General features: G+C 37.5%; 1 protein-coding gene across 6 annotated transcripts in view; it reads left to right on the forward strand.

Annotated features, from left to right (window-relative positions):
* Window positions 1-19,355, forward strand: part of IMMP2L (inner mitochondrial membrane peptidase subunit 2) — a 495,130-nt gene that overhangs the window by 77,747 nt on the left and 398,028 nt on the right. The window contains exon 4 of one of the 6 annotated variants that reach the window (XM_072861899.1): window positions 3,186-4,134. The exons of the other annotated variants lie outside the window; for them this stretch is intronic. Coding sequence (XP_072718000.1) covers window positions 3,186-3,402 — 217 coding nt within the window. The 3' untranslated portion in view covers window positions 3,403-4,134. Of the gene's footprint in view, window positions 1-3,185; window positions 4,135-19,355 lie in introns of those variants that run through there. 6 annotated transcript variants of the gene reach the window in all.

The following is a 19,355-nucleotide window of genomic DNA, read 5'->3' on the forward strand; positions in this document are numbered from 1 at the left end:
GGGCAGGCAGGTGTTCAGCCATCTCCAAGAAAGCAGGGCTCCATCACGCGTAACGGTTACTTGGGAAGACAAACGCCATCACTCCGTCCCCCCCTTCCTTCTTCTTCCCCAGCTTTATATGCTGAGCATGTCGTCATATGGTGTGGAATATCCCTTTGGTCAGTTGGGGTCAGCTGTCCTGGCTGTGTCCCCTCCCAGCTTCTTGTGCACCCCCAGCCTACTCGCTGGTGGAGTGGGGTGAGGAGCAGAAAAGGCCTTGACTCTGTGTAAGCACTGCTCAGCAGTAACGAAAACATCCCTGTATTATCAACACTGTTTCAGCACAAATCCGTACTAGCTATTATGAAGAAAATTAACTCTATCCCAGCCAAAACCAGCACAGGTACCAAACAGTTTAACTCTCTCACAGATAAAGTGAAGTTGAAGAACATGCTTTGAGAAAATGGGCTTAAGCAGGCAAGTTGGTTTTTTCATGTTCTGCAATCCAAACTGAATGCATTTTACTGTTCTAATGTTGAAATTAAACATGGTTAGAAGCTACATGAATTAGGAAGTTTTTAATGGCATTTATGGTCATCACAATTCGATATGGATGACTGAATTTCACTGTCAATTATGGATAGATAGTTCTGTATTGTTGGTTACTGGGAAATTATGCTTTGTGCTGTGTCAGTTTTTGCTGGAATGAATGGAAGAATTCACTGAAGATACTGCAATCCAATGTCAGAGCTTCTTCAAAGAAAGTGCCCCAAGTAGTGTCTATGCAGGGCAGAGTTAAAAAATATGTAGAATTTATTTGACACAGATCAATTTTTCACAAATTTTAAACATTTTTAGTAATTTTCACTGTTCTATGAAGTTAATATATGCTGAGCCTCAGAATTTAGTCATTTTATAGTGTCTTTTCACACTATTTTAACAAATGCATGATGTGCTATACTCGGTATGTTTTCCATTTCTGTTATTTGCTAGGTGGACATCTTATGCCTTATTAAGATGTTATTTTATCCCTTACTTTAATGCAGAACATTTTAAAATAGGTTTATTCAAGTGCATATCATATTATCTTTAGGTTCTATACCAAAATTCAGTTAATTTAGCCCTCTTATTCAAAAAGCATCTGTTCACACTAGTGTGCTTAACCATTCACATTAGCTGAGTTTGCAGTAGCAGTTCAAAAGTGAAAACTAACCGAAAACATTATGCTTCCAGTCCTCTTTCTTTTAAACTTGTCATAGTTCAATTATAGAAAGGCATCAAAACTTGTAGAAGTACTACATGAAGATGGGTCTCTCTTAAAGTAGCTAAGAAGAAAACTTTTTTTGCAGTAGTCACAATTACCATTGTGAGAATTTTCTAGTAGGGTAAATCGAGGTGGATTTTCTGTTGGTTTTTTGTTGTTGTTGTTTTTGTTCTTTTCTTTTTCTTAATGCTGCTGAGTTATTAATTGTTTCTTTCTCAAAAAGCTATATGGGGTATCTGCAAAATAAATCAATAGCAAATGCAAGGAGCTAGTAGGAACCTTAGGTAAACCTCAGAGGGCCCAGACGCTGTATTATGTTCTACCTCAGGGTAGGCTTAGTAGGAGGCTCTGCCAAGATAATCAACTGCTGCAAATTTGGGAAATTAATTTATACACATGACTGAGAGAGAGCTCCAGGAACTGAGGTTTATTAAGGGAATCTGAGATTCATTAGAATTAAGACAAGTAGCTTTTCTTGAGAGAAGTGAAACAGGCTATGCTGACCTGAAAATACAGAAACAGGAAACGTATTTCATCAGTAGGACAGCACAGCGTTGGAACAGGTTACCTAGAGAGGTTGTGCAGTCTCCATCCTTGGAAGTTCCCTACTGCATAAAGCCCTGAACGACCTGGCCTTTCTGGCTGAGCCTACTTTGAGCAGAGACCTCCTGATGTCCCTTCCAACCAGTATCATTCTACGATTCTAAAATACCTTGAGGTTTACCGCTTGGAAAACTACAAGGGGACAATGCAAATATGAGTGTATATGAAACTGCTGTTAGCCTAATATTTCTACCATAAGGCCCGTACCATGAAAATGTTTGTATACAGAGTTTAAACTCAAGTATAGTTGCACCAAATGATTTTCTTACCATTTTTCTATGAGAAATACATATTGGGTTCGTGTCCTGGATGCAGTACCAGATATGGGTAAATGATTTCTAATTATTAAGGCTAGGCAAGGATAGGCTGCACTAGGCTAGGCTAAGAAAGCCAGGAACAAAATGGGAAGTGACTCTATCAGGAGAAGGGTAATTAACACTTGTTAAAAGCCTATCAGACAAACAGAAAGCCTCGGGAGGAGTTGAATAGCAAATAAATAATCAATTTAACTTTTAATTGTCCAATTTTTTTGATAAATAAAGGACAATCTATATAAAAGATGTGCCCATGGAAAGACAAAAAGAAGTAGTCTACCTAAACAGAAGCACAGTGTTTAATCCAAGAAATTTTCTGCTTAACCATTTCAGTAACACAAATCCCTCCTTTCTTCCAATCCAGAGAAGTCTGTTGTAATGTTACGTACCATTATGGTACATGCGATTAATTTATTTTTATGTTTTTTCTCTTCTGTGGTTTTCTTTAAATGAATATCTTGAACTGTTAGCAGCCTTTTGAGTACTTTGGAAAGTTGGTAACAAGTCAGAAACTGCCCGTGATTGGGATTTCTTGTCAGATGAGGGTTAAAGGTCCCATTCAATAAGGCGATTGCGGCAGATAGCTCTGGTTGGACCAAAATCCCATAAAAGCCCTAGGGGTTTAGCTAAAAGCAGTTCAGAAAGACAAATTTAACCATCAGTTTAAAGCAATAGTTTACCCTTAATCAGAAAATCCGTTAACAGCATTTAATGCATGTTCTGTACTCTGTCTGTAAGTTTGCAGATTCGTCATGGCTCTAAAATACAGACAGTGCAACCTTGAGGTGACAAATAGGGTGTGTAGGTGAAATGGTCTGTATCTGATTTTCATTTGCCTTGTTCCATGGAAATAGTTAAAACAATTTTTTCCTGAATACTTACCAGAGAGCCAGGAGATAGATCGGATACGGGAAGACATCTACATTGGTAAGAGGAGTAACAAGGAACAAGCATACAGCTCTCAGAACTGTCATTTTATATAATTACTTTTGCCAGTGTATAAATATTCTTTTGCTTTTTTTCAGGACTAATCTCTCATCAAAAGCTCCATTTCAGGAGGCAATAGATAGGCTACTGAACTGCATCAGGAAATTACCTGAATCAGAAAATACAGTAGAAACAAAAGACTTTGTTATCTACAGACACAGTAAAGACGCCTACAAAAAGAATGTGTCTCACCAGCCCCAACTGTTACAAGTTATCCCTCATCTGTTTGCTGTAGTCATCCTGATACATTTTTAAATGTTTTCAGTCCATCACATTTAAATGAAGTAACCGTGCTTTTTTTTTTTTTTAATCTGTTTTTCCCATATGATTAACAATACTCTGTGATGTCCTGCAGTGATTCTGTTTGGCCACAGTCCACGCAGTCCCTTTTAGTGATCTGTACTGGATATTTTCTCTTGCTTTCATGTGTTCTAAAATTGTGGTTATGAGGTCAGAACAATAAGGTTTGAAATCAGGTAGCAAAGAATATTCATTTGGCAATCCACTAGAAGTATTTCCCAACTAAATGAAGTGTTGTGTTCCTACCTAGACGCTGAATCTAATTGACTGCAGTCTATGATGGCAAGTCTGAGGCAAAATAACTTTTTTCCCTATAGATGGTTATTGGGACTTCTCTGAATAGGCTGAATATCAGTATATTCTCTCCCCATCAGGGGGCCTCGATGTGAATTTTGAATTGTAGTTAAATAGAAATAAGTAAGCAAGTGTCCCAATTTTCAGTTTTAGTTCCCCACTGAAATTCTGCAGTCTAGTTTACAACTTAATTATATCAATGCAATGATGCTTTTTCCTAAACTCCCATTGTAGGATATTTATGTTACAGTAGTCCTCATTGTTTAGGACTTTGTGAAATTTCTGAGTATTATCAAGGTGAAGAAATGCTAAATAAGCTCAGATTTTCTGAACTCAAATCTAATCACAGCATCCTTGGAGATCTAGAATACAAAGCAATATACCAGCAGTGATACTGGCACACAAATGACTGTAGTCAGCCTTGCATGCTGCATTCTCATTAATCACACTTGCAAAGGCTTGGATCCATGCAGAAAAGTGATACAGAGAGTGCTTTACAGATGTAGTAGGTGAGAGCATAAAACAGTAATATGTGCAGATATGAAAGATGTTTTCTGACATGACGGAAGGAAAGCTGTCATGTCAACTTTCATTTTATTGCAATGAAACTGTGCTAATGTACCTGAACATTATTTCACTGAGATGTGGTAGTCTAATCACATTCTGCTTTATATTAATAAATCAAATGGGATATACTGAGGAGCTGTGTAACAGCTTCCTCAAAAGACATAAACCTGCAAAGTATGAAATGGTGTATAATGGATGTATGATACAGTTCTAACAAACATGAGGTAGAGTTGTCATTCTTCACTCGCTTAGATTATATAGCAAAAAGTGTAATAAAATATTGAACGAATCAAAGACAGCTAAAATATTGTTGACATAACTATATATTAGACTTTAATATGCTTTTATTCTATATGCATAGAAATCTCTTGCTTTAATATTTGAATTTCATAAACCCATTTAGCAAATAAGAATTTATAGGTTTTGTAAACGACACTTTTATCTGGAAGCCCAAAGTTGAAAAAGTGTTCTTTTTATGATATTGGATGCTAGTTATTTTTTCTGGATCTGTGGTGCAGTCTGTATATGTATATTATTCTCAGTCATACTGACCTGGTTGGTTGCAGTCTAGAATAATATGAAACACTTCTTAAACCATGTATTTAGTGGTGTAGCTTTGAAAACATTTGTTTATAAATCTTAAACAATAATATTAAATTCCTATGCTAATTGTGCCTTAGATAAACAAAATCTAGAACTGGCATTCACAGTATTATGGAAAACCCATAAAACTCTCCAAATACTATTTTAAGAAGCATGCAAAAACCCACAAAAAAATAATTTCTGGATACATCCCTGATTCTGCACACTGGAAAAAGGCTGAGGGACTGCTTGAGCAGGTTGTTGTGGAAGGACAGATTAAACTCTGCTGTGTCTTGCCAGTGGCTCAGGTGGGCTGCGAACATTACTCCAAGCTGAGAGATTCACTTATTTTCTTACAATGCACAGTCTAACAGGATCCTGTACTCATCTATTCCTGCTGAAAAGCTTAATTTTCTTATTCCTGATCTTCTTACCTATATTTAATTTTATCTTTATGACCATAAAGTGAATTTCATGTATAATTTAAAAAGTTTTTTCTCTGAAGAAAATAACAATTTCGGAGTAGCCGATATATTTTATCTTTTCCTTTGTACATAACTAGTGCTCTACAATGCATAATACTGAGACACTTACTGTGTAATACTTGCTTCTTGGTACAGTTTTAGTCCATAGTAAATGTTAAGTATAGTTAAAGATGCATGGATAATCATAGTCTTTCGCATTATTTTCTATGTGTGTTATCTCACACATTCTGTATTTTGCCATAGTTTTAAATTTACTCATTAGGAACCAATGTCCTGTAAATCCCAGGAGGCAAATTTAATGTTATTTGTAGCATAGGGTGTATTCAAACATCTGTTTATTGCAGAGCAGTGGACCACAGAATATGCTTCTGATGTCCAGATATAAAATGATCCTGTATAGGCTGAAACGTGCTTCAGCCTGGACTTGACTTCAAATGAAGTGCAACCAAAATACTTTACTTTAATAGTGGATCTCATCAGTGCTTGCTTTATTTGCCTGTATACACAAATTATTTATGTTATGGTTACAATTACTGTCAGCTGTGCAAAGGAGATGATTAAATCCTAAATGATCCTTAATTTTTGTATTTATTTTGATCACCTATTGAAAAATATAACTGCTTCAGGTTTTATTTTCAGATGGAAACTGCTAATTTTCTGTCAAGTTAATGCTAAATAAAGCTGTTAATTCTGACAACTAAAATCCTCTATCATTACATGAAAATTGCTGTTGTGAATATACAAAAACCCCACCAGTAAATGGCTTCTCTTTTCCTTTGGCTGGTTGTCTGGCTTAAGACAGTAAAAGTATTCCATCTTCTGAGATTGAGGATGAAATCAGTATGACAAGACATCAGTGTGATGAAACACCACACTTGGTTTATGTTTTACAGATTGAATGGAGTTTTAGGAAAACAACACCTGGCTCCAAAATTCATTGAGATAAAAATAGTTGGAGGCTGGGAGAATATGGGGCCAAGGGGGAGGGAAGCATGAGATAGGCTTTCCCTGTCTTAAACACTTTTGAAGGCAGCTCTTTTTCTAGCTGCTTTCAGAGATGGGATACCAGAATGGATGAGATCTTTGATCAGGTTCACTATAGCCATTTGTATATTTTAAAGTATTTAAGAAAAAAATGGTGTAAAATGGTTGCTTGAAGAGTCATACCTTCCTCATTTTGCTCAGTGGCAAAAAAGGTTTCACCTTCCTTTTGTGTATTTCAAACATGCTGGACAACTGATGCACGGAAACAGTTATATTCTAGATATGAAAATTTCTTATCTGATTTTGTGATTAGGCAACGTATCCTTGCACAACTTGTCTGTGGAATTGAGTTTCTACTTCTAATCAAGTATTGAAAAAAAATCTGTGTTGTTGCTGGTATTCCATATTTTGTTTCTCTCTCGTTGGCTGGAGCATAGCAAGACAACTGGTTCAATGGGGTGCCCTTGTTCTGGTGCGTAATTCCTGTTAGAGTAAATGCAAATGAAAAGGGTCAGAAAACGGCTTGTGTTCACTTCCTGATTTGAAATGTAAATGTAGAAAATCTACCACTGACACTCCTGGAGATAGGAATCAAACAGCTTTATGAAGTGCAGGCATAACAGCAAAAAGTATCTTTCGAGAGACTGATTTGTAAACTGGAAATGCTGTTTGGGAGTAACAGAAAAAGTGCAGTCCGTCTTCTCTAGAACTGCATGGCATGGTAAGCCAGGAGAAGTGTGATCTACAAAACTTGCAAAGAAGTGCAAAAGTTAAGGTTAAATATCATCCTGTATCTTAATCCTTTTTCTCTTTGCTGTGTTAGAAAATCCAGAAGTGCTTTTTTTAACCCACAACCTGTTCTCTGTCATAGCCATTTGAAAGCATCGATGTGCCCTGGAATGGAAACTTCTAGCAGGATATAAAATGCAGTTGGATCTACTAAGAGTTCATTTAGTGAACAGGGGTGTTACCGCCTGGGAATTCAGTCTTTCTGCAAGGAGGGATGGAGCAAAATGGTTCCTATGGAGAGACTGAATGGAGAATTGGGGGTGTGGGTTGCTTTGGAACTGTAACAACTACCAACTCAGAAGCAAACCCCAGGATTGACTGGGCACTATGTTCCTTTCTGTTCTTCCACCCACCCATCAGCCAAGTTTCAGACTCCAATTTTAAATGAATTATAATACAAAAACTCGTATCTCTTGCTGTAAGCATACCTTAACATTATAGGTTAAAAAATTAATAAGAGAGTTGGCCGGAGATGTGCTAATATGTATTTAAAAAGTAATTCTTATTAGTACAATGCAATAACATAGAAGGAGTTCAGGACTTTGAAATTCAACCAGAAGGCTTTTTTTTTTCAAGTTAAATGATTTATATGCAGTCTGTACAGCAGCATACTATATCTGTATACCTCTTTGAAAGGAGTGTACTCTACATGCTGTTTTAAAAGGTCAGATATAAAAAGACAGGAAGAAAATAAAGATGAATGTCGTGAATGTGGATTCATGAGCCATCAGTTACTCTGACTGATAGAAGAAGTGAAAAAATATTTTAAACTACAAATATTCTTTGATTTTTCTTTAATACTTTTCAATTTAGTTTTGGTACACCTGTACTGTAGTCATATTTATACTAACACTGAACGTGATTCCTGAGTTCTTATCATGCCTGCTTCTTCTTCTTAGATTGGTGACTGTGTACTGGTTTGGGATTTGCGTTTTGTATTCTTCAGGAGCTGACAGTGATTGTGATCTTTTGTCTCTCCACCCTATCCCACCTCTCTGAGTCCTTAGGATGTACTCACTATCTCTTGTCTCCTTACCTGGGTGACTCCAACCCCATTCTTTACCTTCCACCATCTTCTTTTAATGGTTTGAATCTGTAGATCTTTGGTTTAATCCTCATTTTAGCCTGTTCTTCATTTTTCTAATTGGTGTGTGCTATGAAGTTGTGTGTGGAGGTTCTTTAGGGCCTATTAATGTCATTTTCACCAATACATGCATTCATATAGGCTTTCTTTTATCATTCCTTTTTGTTATTTCCTTCCACTCTCCTGCATTCCCATTAATTCTCCATTCATATCAGTATTAACATTTCTATTACAAATCTCTATGGCTGTATGTTTCTCTTAGCGTGTGCTTACTTTAACTTTTTTATACCTCTGTGCCTGCAAAACAGCCAGGATACTAAAACTTAGAGAATACCGTTGCAGCTAGTGGTAAATGTCTCAGCTGTTAATATAGGTGAAATACTGCCATACTGGCTCAATCAATGTGATATTTTATTCAAGGCCAATATTTTGGATCACTGGTACCTGTAAAATCAATGGAATGATGAGGAACAAAAGATGACAGAAAAATAGTCCCCTGTCCCCCAAAAAAGGTGTGTAATATAATGGCACATCAATTTAAGAATGTTACTAAAACTGTCCTATTTTTTAACTGTAATGAACTTCTTTTTAATCCGTTAACGAGACTTTGGGTCTCCTTTGGGATGAAAAGATACACTGAAGCTCTGACTCTTTTTTCCTTTTTTTTTCCCTGCTTCTGGCAGTGTATGGGACTAATCCTCCAGGATCAGTTAGACTGTTGGAAAGACAAAATTAGTTTGGTTGTTAATGGCCCCAGGAGGCAGCAGGCACATCCAGGGATTCCTGAACCATGGGTAAATCTCAAAGCCATCTCCCTCTCTCTTGGTGGGCATTGAATGGGACCTCGCAGGAATAGCTGTGCTTTGAAGCATTGTTTCATGGTAATCTTATGCAGCTGGCTGTGTTGCCTGCATACAGAAACAACAGGCTAGGATAGAGGGCAAGGCAGCAGTTCTGTACCTGAAGGTACGGTTCTGGGTTTTTCTATTTGAGTGTGCTAGCATAGGCATATGCTTAATCTGTGCAGAAATTTTTTAGCCTCACAGATATTATGGACATGGAAGGCAGGGGGATGCCTTTTCAGTTACACTTTCATCTTTTAGACAAAACTAAAGTGGTTTCAAGTCAGAACATCAATTGCTGCTAATTTTTTTTGAATAAGTGAATGAGAGTCTATCTATTCTCTTTTATAAAAGATACCATAAACTATTAATTGTGGAAAGTATCAAACTTCTGTGCTTTAGTGTATCTATTTTAATATTAACTGTATCACATATGTCTCTGTTTCTTAATTTTAAACAGAGACAGGAAGTTGAAAAAATTACATTTGTGTTTTCAACTAGATTGAACACACTGCCTGATTAAATGTCTGTACGAAAAAGTGCAGGCTTCTGTGACTTGACTTCAGCAGGGGGATGATAGTTTCCCCCGCTTTTCAATCCACTAGTTGTGTCCACAAAGAGCAACTTTTTTGTTTGTGTTTTAAATCTCAGTTTGTAGTTTAGCTGCTAATCTGCGGTTGCCCATCATTAGGTCTTGGATTCTGTTTGCTAACCTACCTGTAAGTGCTTAACACACTGTAAACTGATCTCATTGCAGACAGTTGCACAGGTACAGGGGATATAAGCAATTTTATCGTTATTGAACTGGAACAAAGTAGGACCGCTTAAAGATACAGGAAACTCTTGAATTTGTGATTCTGGGTGCAGGAAGTTTTGAATTTGAGGACTGATTACTGCATGAACTGTTACCATTTTTTAACTTCAAAGAACCTCCAAGAAAATGAATTAGTTACTTGATATCATCCCAGTACACTACAGAAATGAGATGCAGTGATAGAACCTCTGTATCAGTTCTTTGAAGCAGGAGTCTTATTTTCTTTCATATTTGAGCCATGTGTAGCACATGAGTAGCATTATGTAACGCTCCATCTGCAATAAGAAGAAGTAGGCAATGTTGTGAATATATAGCACATAGTAATTCAGTTTTCAGGAAAGAAGCATTTTTATATTTATGACAGATTAGTAAGATTATCTGTTTTGTCATCATCATCATCACCTGCTAAGAATGGATAAGGGTGGCAAATCTTCCTAGCTATCTGGTAAGATTCTACTTGACCAATCCCACAAGATGCCCTTCAGCTTGGAAACTATATGATACCTTATATTAATTTCACAAAATTTATACCATAGTGTTTTTATATTTTAGTGCTAATCCAACTCAAAAATGCACTGTTAGATTTTAGCAAATGTTAAATTGATTAATGTACAGTGGTATATATTTGTTATATATATATAATATTGTATATATTTCTTGCAATTGAAATTTTCCATAAAAATAACGCTAAATAACTTTGGGAATTACTTCAGAATAATAACAAATGTTATTGATGCATTATAAAATGAAAGGAATTATTTGTCTAATTGCAAGATTCTCCTTTCAATATGCTTTGGGTTTTGGGTATGGTTTTGGGAAAATAGCAGCATTTCTATAATATATTTTTGCATAAATTATCAATATACCCGTTTAGATTTAATCCAATTAAGTCTCAGAATTTCATGGATTTAAAATTTATGCTTCCATATGTGAACAATAAACACAGAAATGAAAGAGATAGTAATTATATGAGGTTTTAATAATATGCTCATACTTGATACTTTCATTGTGTTAAAAAATAAAGTACAATACATGGCCTTTTGCACTGGTATTCTACTGGGGCTAAGCGATAAGAGCCAAATTCAATAAAGCGTTTGGTGGCCAAAAATCCTGAAGCAGGATTAAGCATTAAATTCAGGAAATCATTTGCAATGATCTTAGGTGCTTAAGAAGTTAAGGGCAAAACATATTTAACAAACAGGACTTTACACACAATATGTAATATCAGACTTGTCTAGTAATGTCATAATTCTTCACTTGCAGTGTGCTTGTCTTCCATCTGATGGTATTTAGGATTCAGAAAGCATGCATCTTTGTTCTGAAGTCCAGTGAAAAGTTTTTGTTGGATCCAAAACATAAGCAGAGGTGGTCTTTTGTATAGTAGCATGGAAGTTGATGATCTACTCAGTTGGGGGGTCATAGGCACTCCTCAGCTTGAGGCAATATCCTAGGAGTATTTCTCTCAAAAATTGTCCATGTCCCTTTATTTGAGACCATAGCCAAGAATAGGAGGATACTTCTGACTCTGATTTACTTCGTGGGTAGAGCTTCTGTTCCCTGCTGGAAAAAGGAAAAGCTTAATTCTAATAACTGGTCACTTCCCTAGGTCTATATTCTCCAAAGAAGGATTACTTTTTTCACAAACATTTTATGTGTTTCTTGTAATACCTAGAAGAATGACTTACTAAAACTCCAAGTCCGATTCTTATCTGAACAACTGTTACTAGCATTATGTGTTATTTGGAATGAATTACATCTACAAGTACTTGAGTAATGAAATTCCCCAAATAAACAGTCTCAAGATAAAGTCAACTATAAATATGACTACCTAGATGTTTCTGGAGTTAGGTATTTGCTTCATATAATCAGTTGGTTCACAATTAAGGATATGCATCAGTGGAGACAAGCACATAATGAAGATAAAGAATGTCTGTGAAGGCTTCCTGATCTTAATATGAAAGAATTAATTTAATTAACTCAAATATAGGAAGCTCTGGCAGTTATTAAAAGGCTTGGAAATCTAAACAGACTTTTGCATACTGATGGCCTGAAGAGTCCTGCAATTTTGTATGACATATTACAGATGCTTTCAGATTTTGTATGGAAGGTTTGGATATAAAATTCAGTAGATCAGCTGCCATCAATCAAATATATTGATGCATGTTTGAGGAAAATCTGTTTCTTTCAACTTCCAGCCACAAGGAGGCTTTGGAAAGAAAGGTCACCCCATCAGTGGAATTGCATTCATAGATTTGTAGCCAAATATGTCTGGAGAGACTGTGAGAGAACATATAATTAAGGGTTGCTGAAACAGTGAGGTGTGCCTCACCAGGTCCAAAGGACTCCTTATATATTGAGCTGTGTACACTGCTGAGGCATAACGGACACTAATTCTTTTTGTATGAGAGATGGGAGAGGAAAAAAGCCAAGAAACTAGAGACAGAGGGGGCTCTACAAACTATAGTGCCTGACACAATAACTGGAGAAAGGATCTGGAATGAAATTGGTGAAATAGAAACAGGAATTTCTCACTGGGTGGTGGAGGAAGCAGCAAGTGATATAAAGTGATGATGTGAAGTGATGGAATGATATAAGGGGGTCTGATGCTCACATACCCAAGGGTCGGGCCACTGAGGAACATCAAAACAACCAACAGGTGGATCAGGCTGCTAAGATTGAAGTGGCTCAGGTGGATCTGAACTGGCCAGAAGGCAAAGATTTTGGAATATCACCAGAGGAGGACGTGACACGTGCTGAGGAGGCCCCACTGTACAATAAACTACCAGAAAATGAGAATAATAGTGATAACACGCTGATGTTTTGGTTGTTGCTAAGTAGCGCTTACACTAACCAAGGACTTTTCAGCTTCCCATCCTCTGCTGGGCACACAAGAAACTGGAAGAGGGCACAGCCAGGATAGTTAATCCAAACTGGCCAAAGGGCTATTCCATACCATATGATGTCATGCTCGGTATATAAACTGGTGGGAGTTGGCCAGGGGGTAGCAATTGCTGCGTGGGGACGGGCTGGGCATCGGTTGGCGGGTGGTGAGCTGTTGTGTCACTGTTTTTTTTTTTTTCTTTCCCTGGGTTTTTGTTCCTCTCTCGTTCCCTTGTTGCTTTCCTTCTCATTACAATTTATTATTATTATTTTGTTTCAGTTATTAAACTGTTCTTATCTCAACTCACAAGTTTTCTTACTTTTGCTCTTCCAATTCTCTCCCCCATCCCACCGGGGGGCAGTTTGGTGGGGGGTTAAGTGACTGGGTCTAAATCACAACAGTCCTTTTTTGGGACTGGCCAGTGCGTATGCTGATTTGTAAACTACTGTTTTAAGTTACTTTGAAAAACATGCTGTTTTGGTGATTCCTTGGCTTCCTAGGCACACTGTTTCAAACCTTACTTATCATTAGAAACAAAAATATTTTTTCTCAGTTTCTTGTCTTAATGTTCACTGGAGCCATTTCAGCCCATTGATTTTCATCCCATCCACAATGGAAATGAACACCTGTTTAGTAGTCTCCTATTTACAGTACCTTTATGTTTATTTGAAGACTTCAAGACTTTAAGTCTTTACTTCAATCATCTTGTTCTATTAGACAAACTCAACTAATTCTATATTTTTCCTGTAGATCATATTTATAGACCTCTGATTGTTCTTACTGCTGTTCTCTGGACTTCTGAATTCTCTGCAGTTTGTCCAAAATTTTCTGGAATTGTACTGTCCAAAACAGGACACAATATTTCACCCAAGAACTTACTAGTACTGAGTACAGTGGAAAAATTTCTCCATACATTATATGAAATCTAAAAAGAGATGGTCCAGTGGCATTGCTACAAGAAATAATTGATGGTCATACCCAGGTTTACTATTGATAGTGTGGTGAGTTGACCCTGGCTGGACACCAGGTGCCCACCAAAGCCGCTCTATCACTCCCCTCCTCAGGGGGACAGGGGAAAGAAAATATAATGAAAGGCTCGTGGGTCATGATAAGGACAGGGAGACATCATTCACCAATTACCATCACAGGCAAAACAGACTCGACTTGGGGAAATTAGTTTAATTTATTACCAATCAAATCAGAGTAAGGTAATGAGAAAATAAAAACCAAATCTTAAAACACCTCCCCCCCACCCCTCCCTTCTTCCCAGGCTTAACTTTACTCCCTTTTTTCTCTACCTCCTCCCCCACAGCGGCACAGGGGCAACGGAGAATGGGGGTTGCAGTCAGTTCATCACACGTTGTCTCTGCCGCTCCTTCCTCCTCAGGGGGAGGACTCCTCACACTCCTCCCCTGCTCCAGCGTGGGGTCTCTCCCATCAGAGTCAGTTCTCCATGAACTTCTCCAATGTGAGTCCTTCCCATGGGCTGCAGTTCTTCAAGAACTGCTCCAGCGTGGGTCCCTTCTGTGGGTTGCAGTCCTTCAGGAACAGACTGCTCCAGCATGGGTCCCCCATGGGGTCACAAGTCCTGCCAGCAAACCTGCTCCAGCATGGGCTCCTCTCTCCATGGGTCCACAGGTCCTGCTAGGAGCCTGCTCCAGCTCAGGCTTCCCACAGGGTCACAGCCTCCTTCAGGCATCCACCTGCTCTGGTGTGGGGTCCTCCACAGGCTGCAGGTGGATATCTGCTCCACCGTTAACCTCCATGAGTTGCAGGTGGATATCTGCTCCACCGTTAACCTCCATGGGCAGGGGGACAGCCTACCTCACCATGGTCTTTACCACAGGCTGCAGGGGAATCTCTGCTCCACCACCTGGAGCACCTCCTCCCCCTCCTCCTTCACTGACCTTGGTGTCTGCAGAGCTGTTTCTTTCACGTATTCTCACTCCTCTCTCCAGCTGCAGTTTCTGTTCTGCAGGGTTTTTTCCCCCCTTCTTAAATATGTTATGACAGAGGCACTACCACCGTCGTTGATGGGCTCGGCCTTGGCCAGCGGCGAGTCCCTCTTGGAGCCAGCTGGCATTGGTTTTTTGGACACAGGGGAAGCTTCTAGCAGCTTCTCACAGAAGCCACCCCTGTAGCCCCTCCACTACCAAAACCTTGCCACTCAAACCCAATACAAATAATAGGAATAATTTTTGCTAGTAATACACTACTTTCCTGAGTTTAAACAAAGATGGCACCTTCAATCTAACAAGCATGACAGGATGTCTAATGAGTATGTTACAATTTAGTACATTCTGGAGAGTTTTCTTCACTCCTTTCCTTGATTATCACTGTCTTCCTTGACATTTCACATGGTTTACCCTTTCATTTATCATGTCTGTCAACTCTGTGAGCAATTAGATCCCAGGATCTTCTTGTTTTTCCCCAGTATGGCCCAAAATATCCCTGTTAAGGGATCAAACATATTTATTTTTTAAAACAACATTACAGTGCTGACTCATGCTCAGTTTGTAAAACACTTTGCCCCAAATACTTTGTTTTTTCCACTGCAGAGAGGAGTAGTATCTCTACTCAAATGGAAGGCAGCAATTCTAATCTCTGATGCTAAGCACCCCCTCCTTTGTAAAAGAGAATTTATACTTTTGCACAATACCATACTGAAGAAGAGACTGTAGGTATCAAAGATCTTGAAAGTATGGTCTGAAAGAAACAAAGGGATAAACATATTCCTTATGATATAAATTGTGTGTTTCCAGGCATTATTGGAGCACAAGATAAATCATTCTATGTTCTCTTATTTGCTGAGCCTTTTCAGAGCAAGTTTTGCCAGTGGCAATCAGTATTCAAATAATTAGAAGTTTTTCTTAGCTGATGTATTAGAGGCAATGACATTCAGATCATTAAAGATGGATAGAACTTAAGTAGCTCTAGACATCTAGAAGTAGTCATTTAGGCTCCTGTAATACTTAACAGAGGAAATACCACCTTCAGGGGTTAATTCATCACCCTGTAAGATTGCTAAATAAAGCTGCATGAATCATTTGTAAGGTATTTCTCTTTTTCTTCACTGAGTGAAGAGGGGATTTAGATCTTTAGCATAAACCATGTGTTGACTTCAGATGTTTAAGGTCAGTTGAGGTAAATCCCCGTGTGGTTTAGAAATTGTTTACAAAACATCCATGAAGCTAGAATAGCTATAGTATAAACATCTCTATCGTGATGAAGTTTATATTCATTTACTTTTGTTAAAGAGGGATTATGGATTTATATATATATAGTAATGTCACATGCAAACAGATTCTCTAAATATTTTTGTTTACTGATAACATTAAAATGTGAACTTTTAAAGAATATGTCATGTTGTGTGTGCCAGTTTAAGGACATTTTCAGTATCTTCTCTATATATTTGGGGAATATTCTGATCATGAAAGCTTGGACTATTTGTTCAGAAAGTTCACACAATTAAAGAACATTATTATTGCCAGTTTTAAATACACATTAGCTGGTGCTATTTTTTAGAAATTCATTGTGGTGAACAAGAAGTGATGATGGATCCTAAATAAACTGTTCTTCAAGTATGCTTCTAACAATTAAAACAGCAAGTAGGTTCATAAAAAGAAATTTCAGATATTCAGTCAGGCTAATTTTGCAGCCAGTGCTTGCTCATTACTGAGAACTTCTTACACATAATGAAGAAGGAAAGAAAGAGGAACTTGGACTCAGTAGAACTGAGGAGGTGATACTTGTTTACTATTGCTCCTGGCACGATGGTATCTTTTATCTTCTGCTGCTTTGCTTGCCGGTAAGGAGTGATAGTGAAGACTGATTTTTTTAAGGGCTTACCGCATACCCTGAAAAGTGTGAGGATTTCAGACAGGACCAGTACGTTAGTCCTTTTATAAATGTACTGTCTTCATTCTCTTATGAGTATAATGAAATGGAAATCACAGAAAATGGAATAAGTCATAGCTAAACATTTACTAGAGACTGGATGTGAATGAGTATGTTTTGGGGATCTATTTCTGACCAACACACCAAATCCTTCCTGTGATTCTATTTAAAGTGACACCTGGGTTATAGTTTTGACTGGATTTGTGCTGCCTCATAAGCAGGACAGAAAACAAATAATGCACTTCAAATTATTAGAAAAAATTTAGGTTTCTGTTAATTAAAACGGGCACTAAAAATGTAATGTGCCTTATTGCCACAGGAAGTTAAGAAAATTTGTAACTGCTGGCTCCCTTTGATAATGATCTCTGATTTCTATCTGTTTGTAAAATATATAAATCTGGGAAATTTCTAAACTTCATTCTGCTCTCCAGTTGAGGTATAGTGTACACTACCACTTGGGACACCTCTGAATCTGTCAGGCAGAATCAGTGGTTATGTTTATGCACGCTATTTTTTTTCATTGTGGAGAGTTCATCTACATATATAAGTAAAGCAAGTTGAAGGGCATGTTAAAGTTGCATATGAAACAGTTATGTAGGAATTTGTTGCAGTAATTTCTCCACTGTTTAATGATAAACAGTTATGCACATCACTTCCCAAGGTATACATCTTGTTCTGGCCTTTCGCTATAATGTAGAACCCACCCACAGACACACATGTGAATTCTGTCCAAAATCCAACTGTTATCTAATCTAAGAAGCAATATACTTCTAATTTTTCTGTATCGGTTCAAGACACAGGTCATAGGTAAATGCAGTGCTGCTTGTAGTTTTCTTTGGCCTTTTTGTTTGCATGGGGTTTTCAGGGGTGGGCTGGGGTGTTGGGAAGGCTTTGCCTTGTCCTTGAGTCCTTGAGTTTTGAATTACTTTTGAGACATGTAAATGCTTCAGCAATTTTCTAATTCCTACTTGAGATAGGAGGCTCTATCTGGGACTCTGACATGTCAGAAGAACTATGAGGTATTGCTTTCTGATTAATGTTTTAGGTTAATAATCTGGTTAGCAGTATAAGGCATATAAATGTGCATTGTGATTAAATTCCATTCCAATAGAAAATTTCAGATACAGTTTTTTAAAAAGGCCAGGGGAGCATGTCAATGAAAAGAAAGAATATATTCCAGAATGTTCAAGTCTATATTCAGATCTTTGCAAGACTTAACTTAGATTCAGACAATGATTGAAGCATTATAATGTGCATTTAAATTACAATCTTTAGATACCCTTTGCCAAGTGAAATTAAATATCCAATTTTTATATACAGGGTATGTGAAGAAGGACCAGGATTGAGGTATGAAATTCTGGCACAAGAGGTAGACAAGGATTTAAATTGGTCAGTAAAGGCATAAGCCTTTAACTCCTGGGAATTTGGGCATCTGAGTCTAAACAGCAAGGTAGCTTCTGTGTCTTCTCAACATCCTAAAATTTGGCCTTAAATTTTTCATTTTTTTAAAGAAAAGTCCACCTTTCAAAAATGGAAAAAGGATGGGTAAAGGAGTGAAGTAGTACTGCTTTTCTCTTTTACTAATGGCCCCCTGCCTTGTGGGGGGCTGGGGCTCACACTTTCTCTGACAGGAGATTTGATACCCAAGAGTATGCCATGACTGTGGTGCCATAGGATATTCTGGGATAAAGTTTTCTTTTCTTCTGCAAGCTTTAGCAACATAATCTTAGGCACTGAGTGAACTGAGGTGCCTGCAGGGCTTTGTGAACAACAGATATGTTTAAATGTTGGACTTAAAATCAATGGGGTGCCTTGTTTCCCATGTTCTTACTTTAAATTTCTCTCCATGTGAGTACACAAGAAAATATGAAGTTACGTATGTACAAATTGCTGTTAGTTTAAAAAAATGCAAATTTTTTTTACACTATTCCATGTTGGTGTTTTTATATTTTATAAGTAGTTAGTGTAATATCTTTAAGCCGTAGATTTTAGAACCCTAGCACTTGAACTAATTTTTCAGATTTGTATACTTTTAATGGACGTCTACCATTACAAATGCTATGTTTGAGTCAACTCACATGTCATCTCTTCTGAGAGCTAGTTATATGTCAAAAACTAATGCTTGAAAAACTCTTAACAGATTTGTGCCAGATTCTCAGGTCATGCAAATTGGCCTGTTATCACTGAAGTTAATGGAGCTGTACTGATTCATACAAGCTGTAGATTTGGTTTATTGCTTCCAGATATATTGAAGATGATGTTAACTGTGTCCAAAAATGCTCACTTTCTCTTGTCCAAATTGCTGATGCAGTAGGTAGTGCTCTTTGAACTATATTCCTGAATACTAATTTCCTTTTTAATTTGCTGAATGTTCTCTTTAAATTACATTTAGAGTCAGAAAGTCATAGGTACAATATTATAAGTTATACACACTGTTGAGATCCCCACTAGCTAGAAAGGGTTAGTACTGCCTCTGATTAGAGCAAAAAAGATCCTTTTGTCCTCTTTATTCAAGAAAACTAAGTTCTCTCTGAAAAGCCTTTCAAATAATAGTTCCTTCATTTTCTTTCTCTTGCTTTAACCAGGAGTTACCTGAAAGAGGTGATCGTATTAAATATTATGCAAAGAAAATTATCTGAATATTCCTGATCTTTGAAGAAGTTGTCCTGTAGTTTCTTCTAACCTTTTT

The sequence above is a fragment of the Ciconia boyciana genome, chromosome 1 (genome assembly GCF_034638445.1).
Source record: "Ciconia boyciana chromosome 1, ASM3463844v1, whole genome shotgun sequence".
Taxonomy (NCBI): Eukaryota; Metazoa; Chordata; class Aves; order Ciconiiformes; family Ciconiidae; genus Ciconia; species Ciconia boyciana.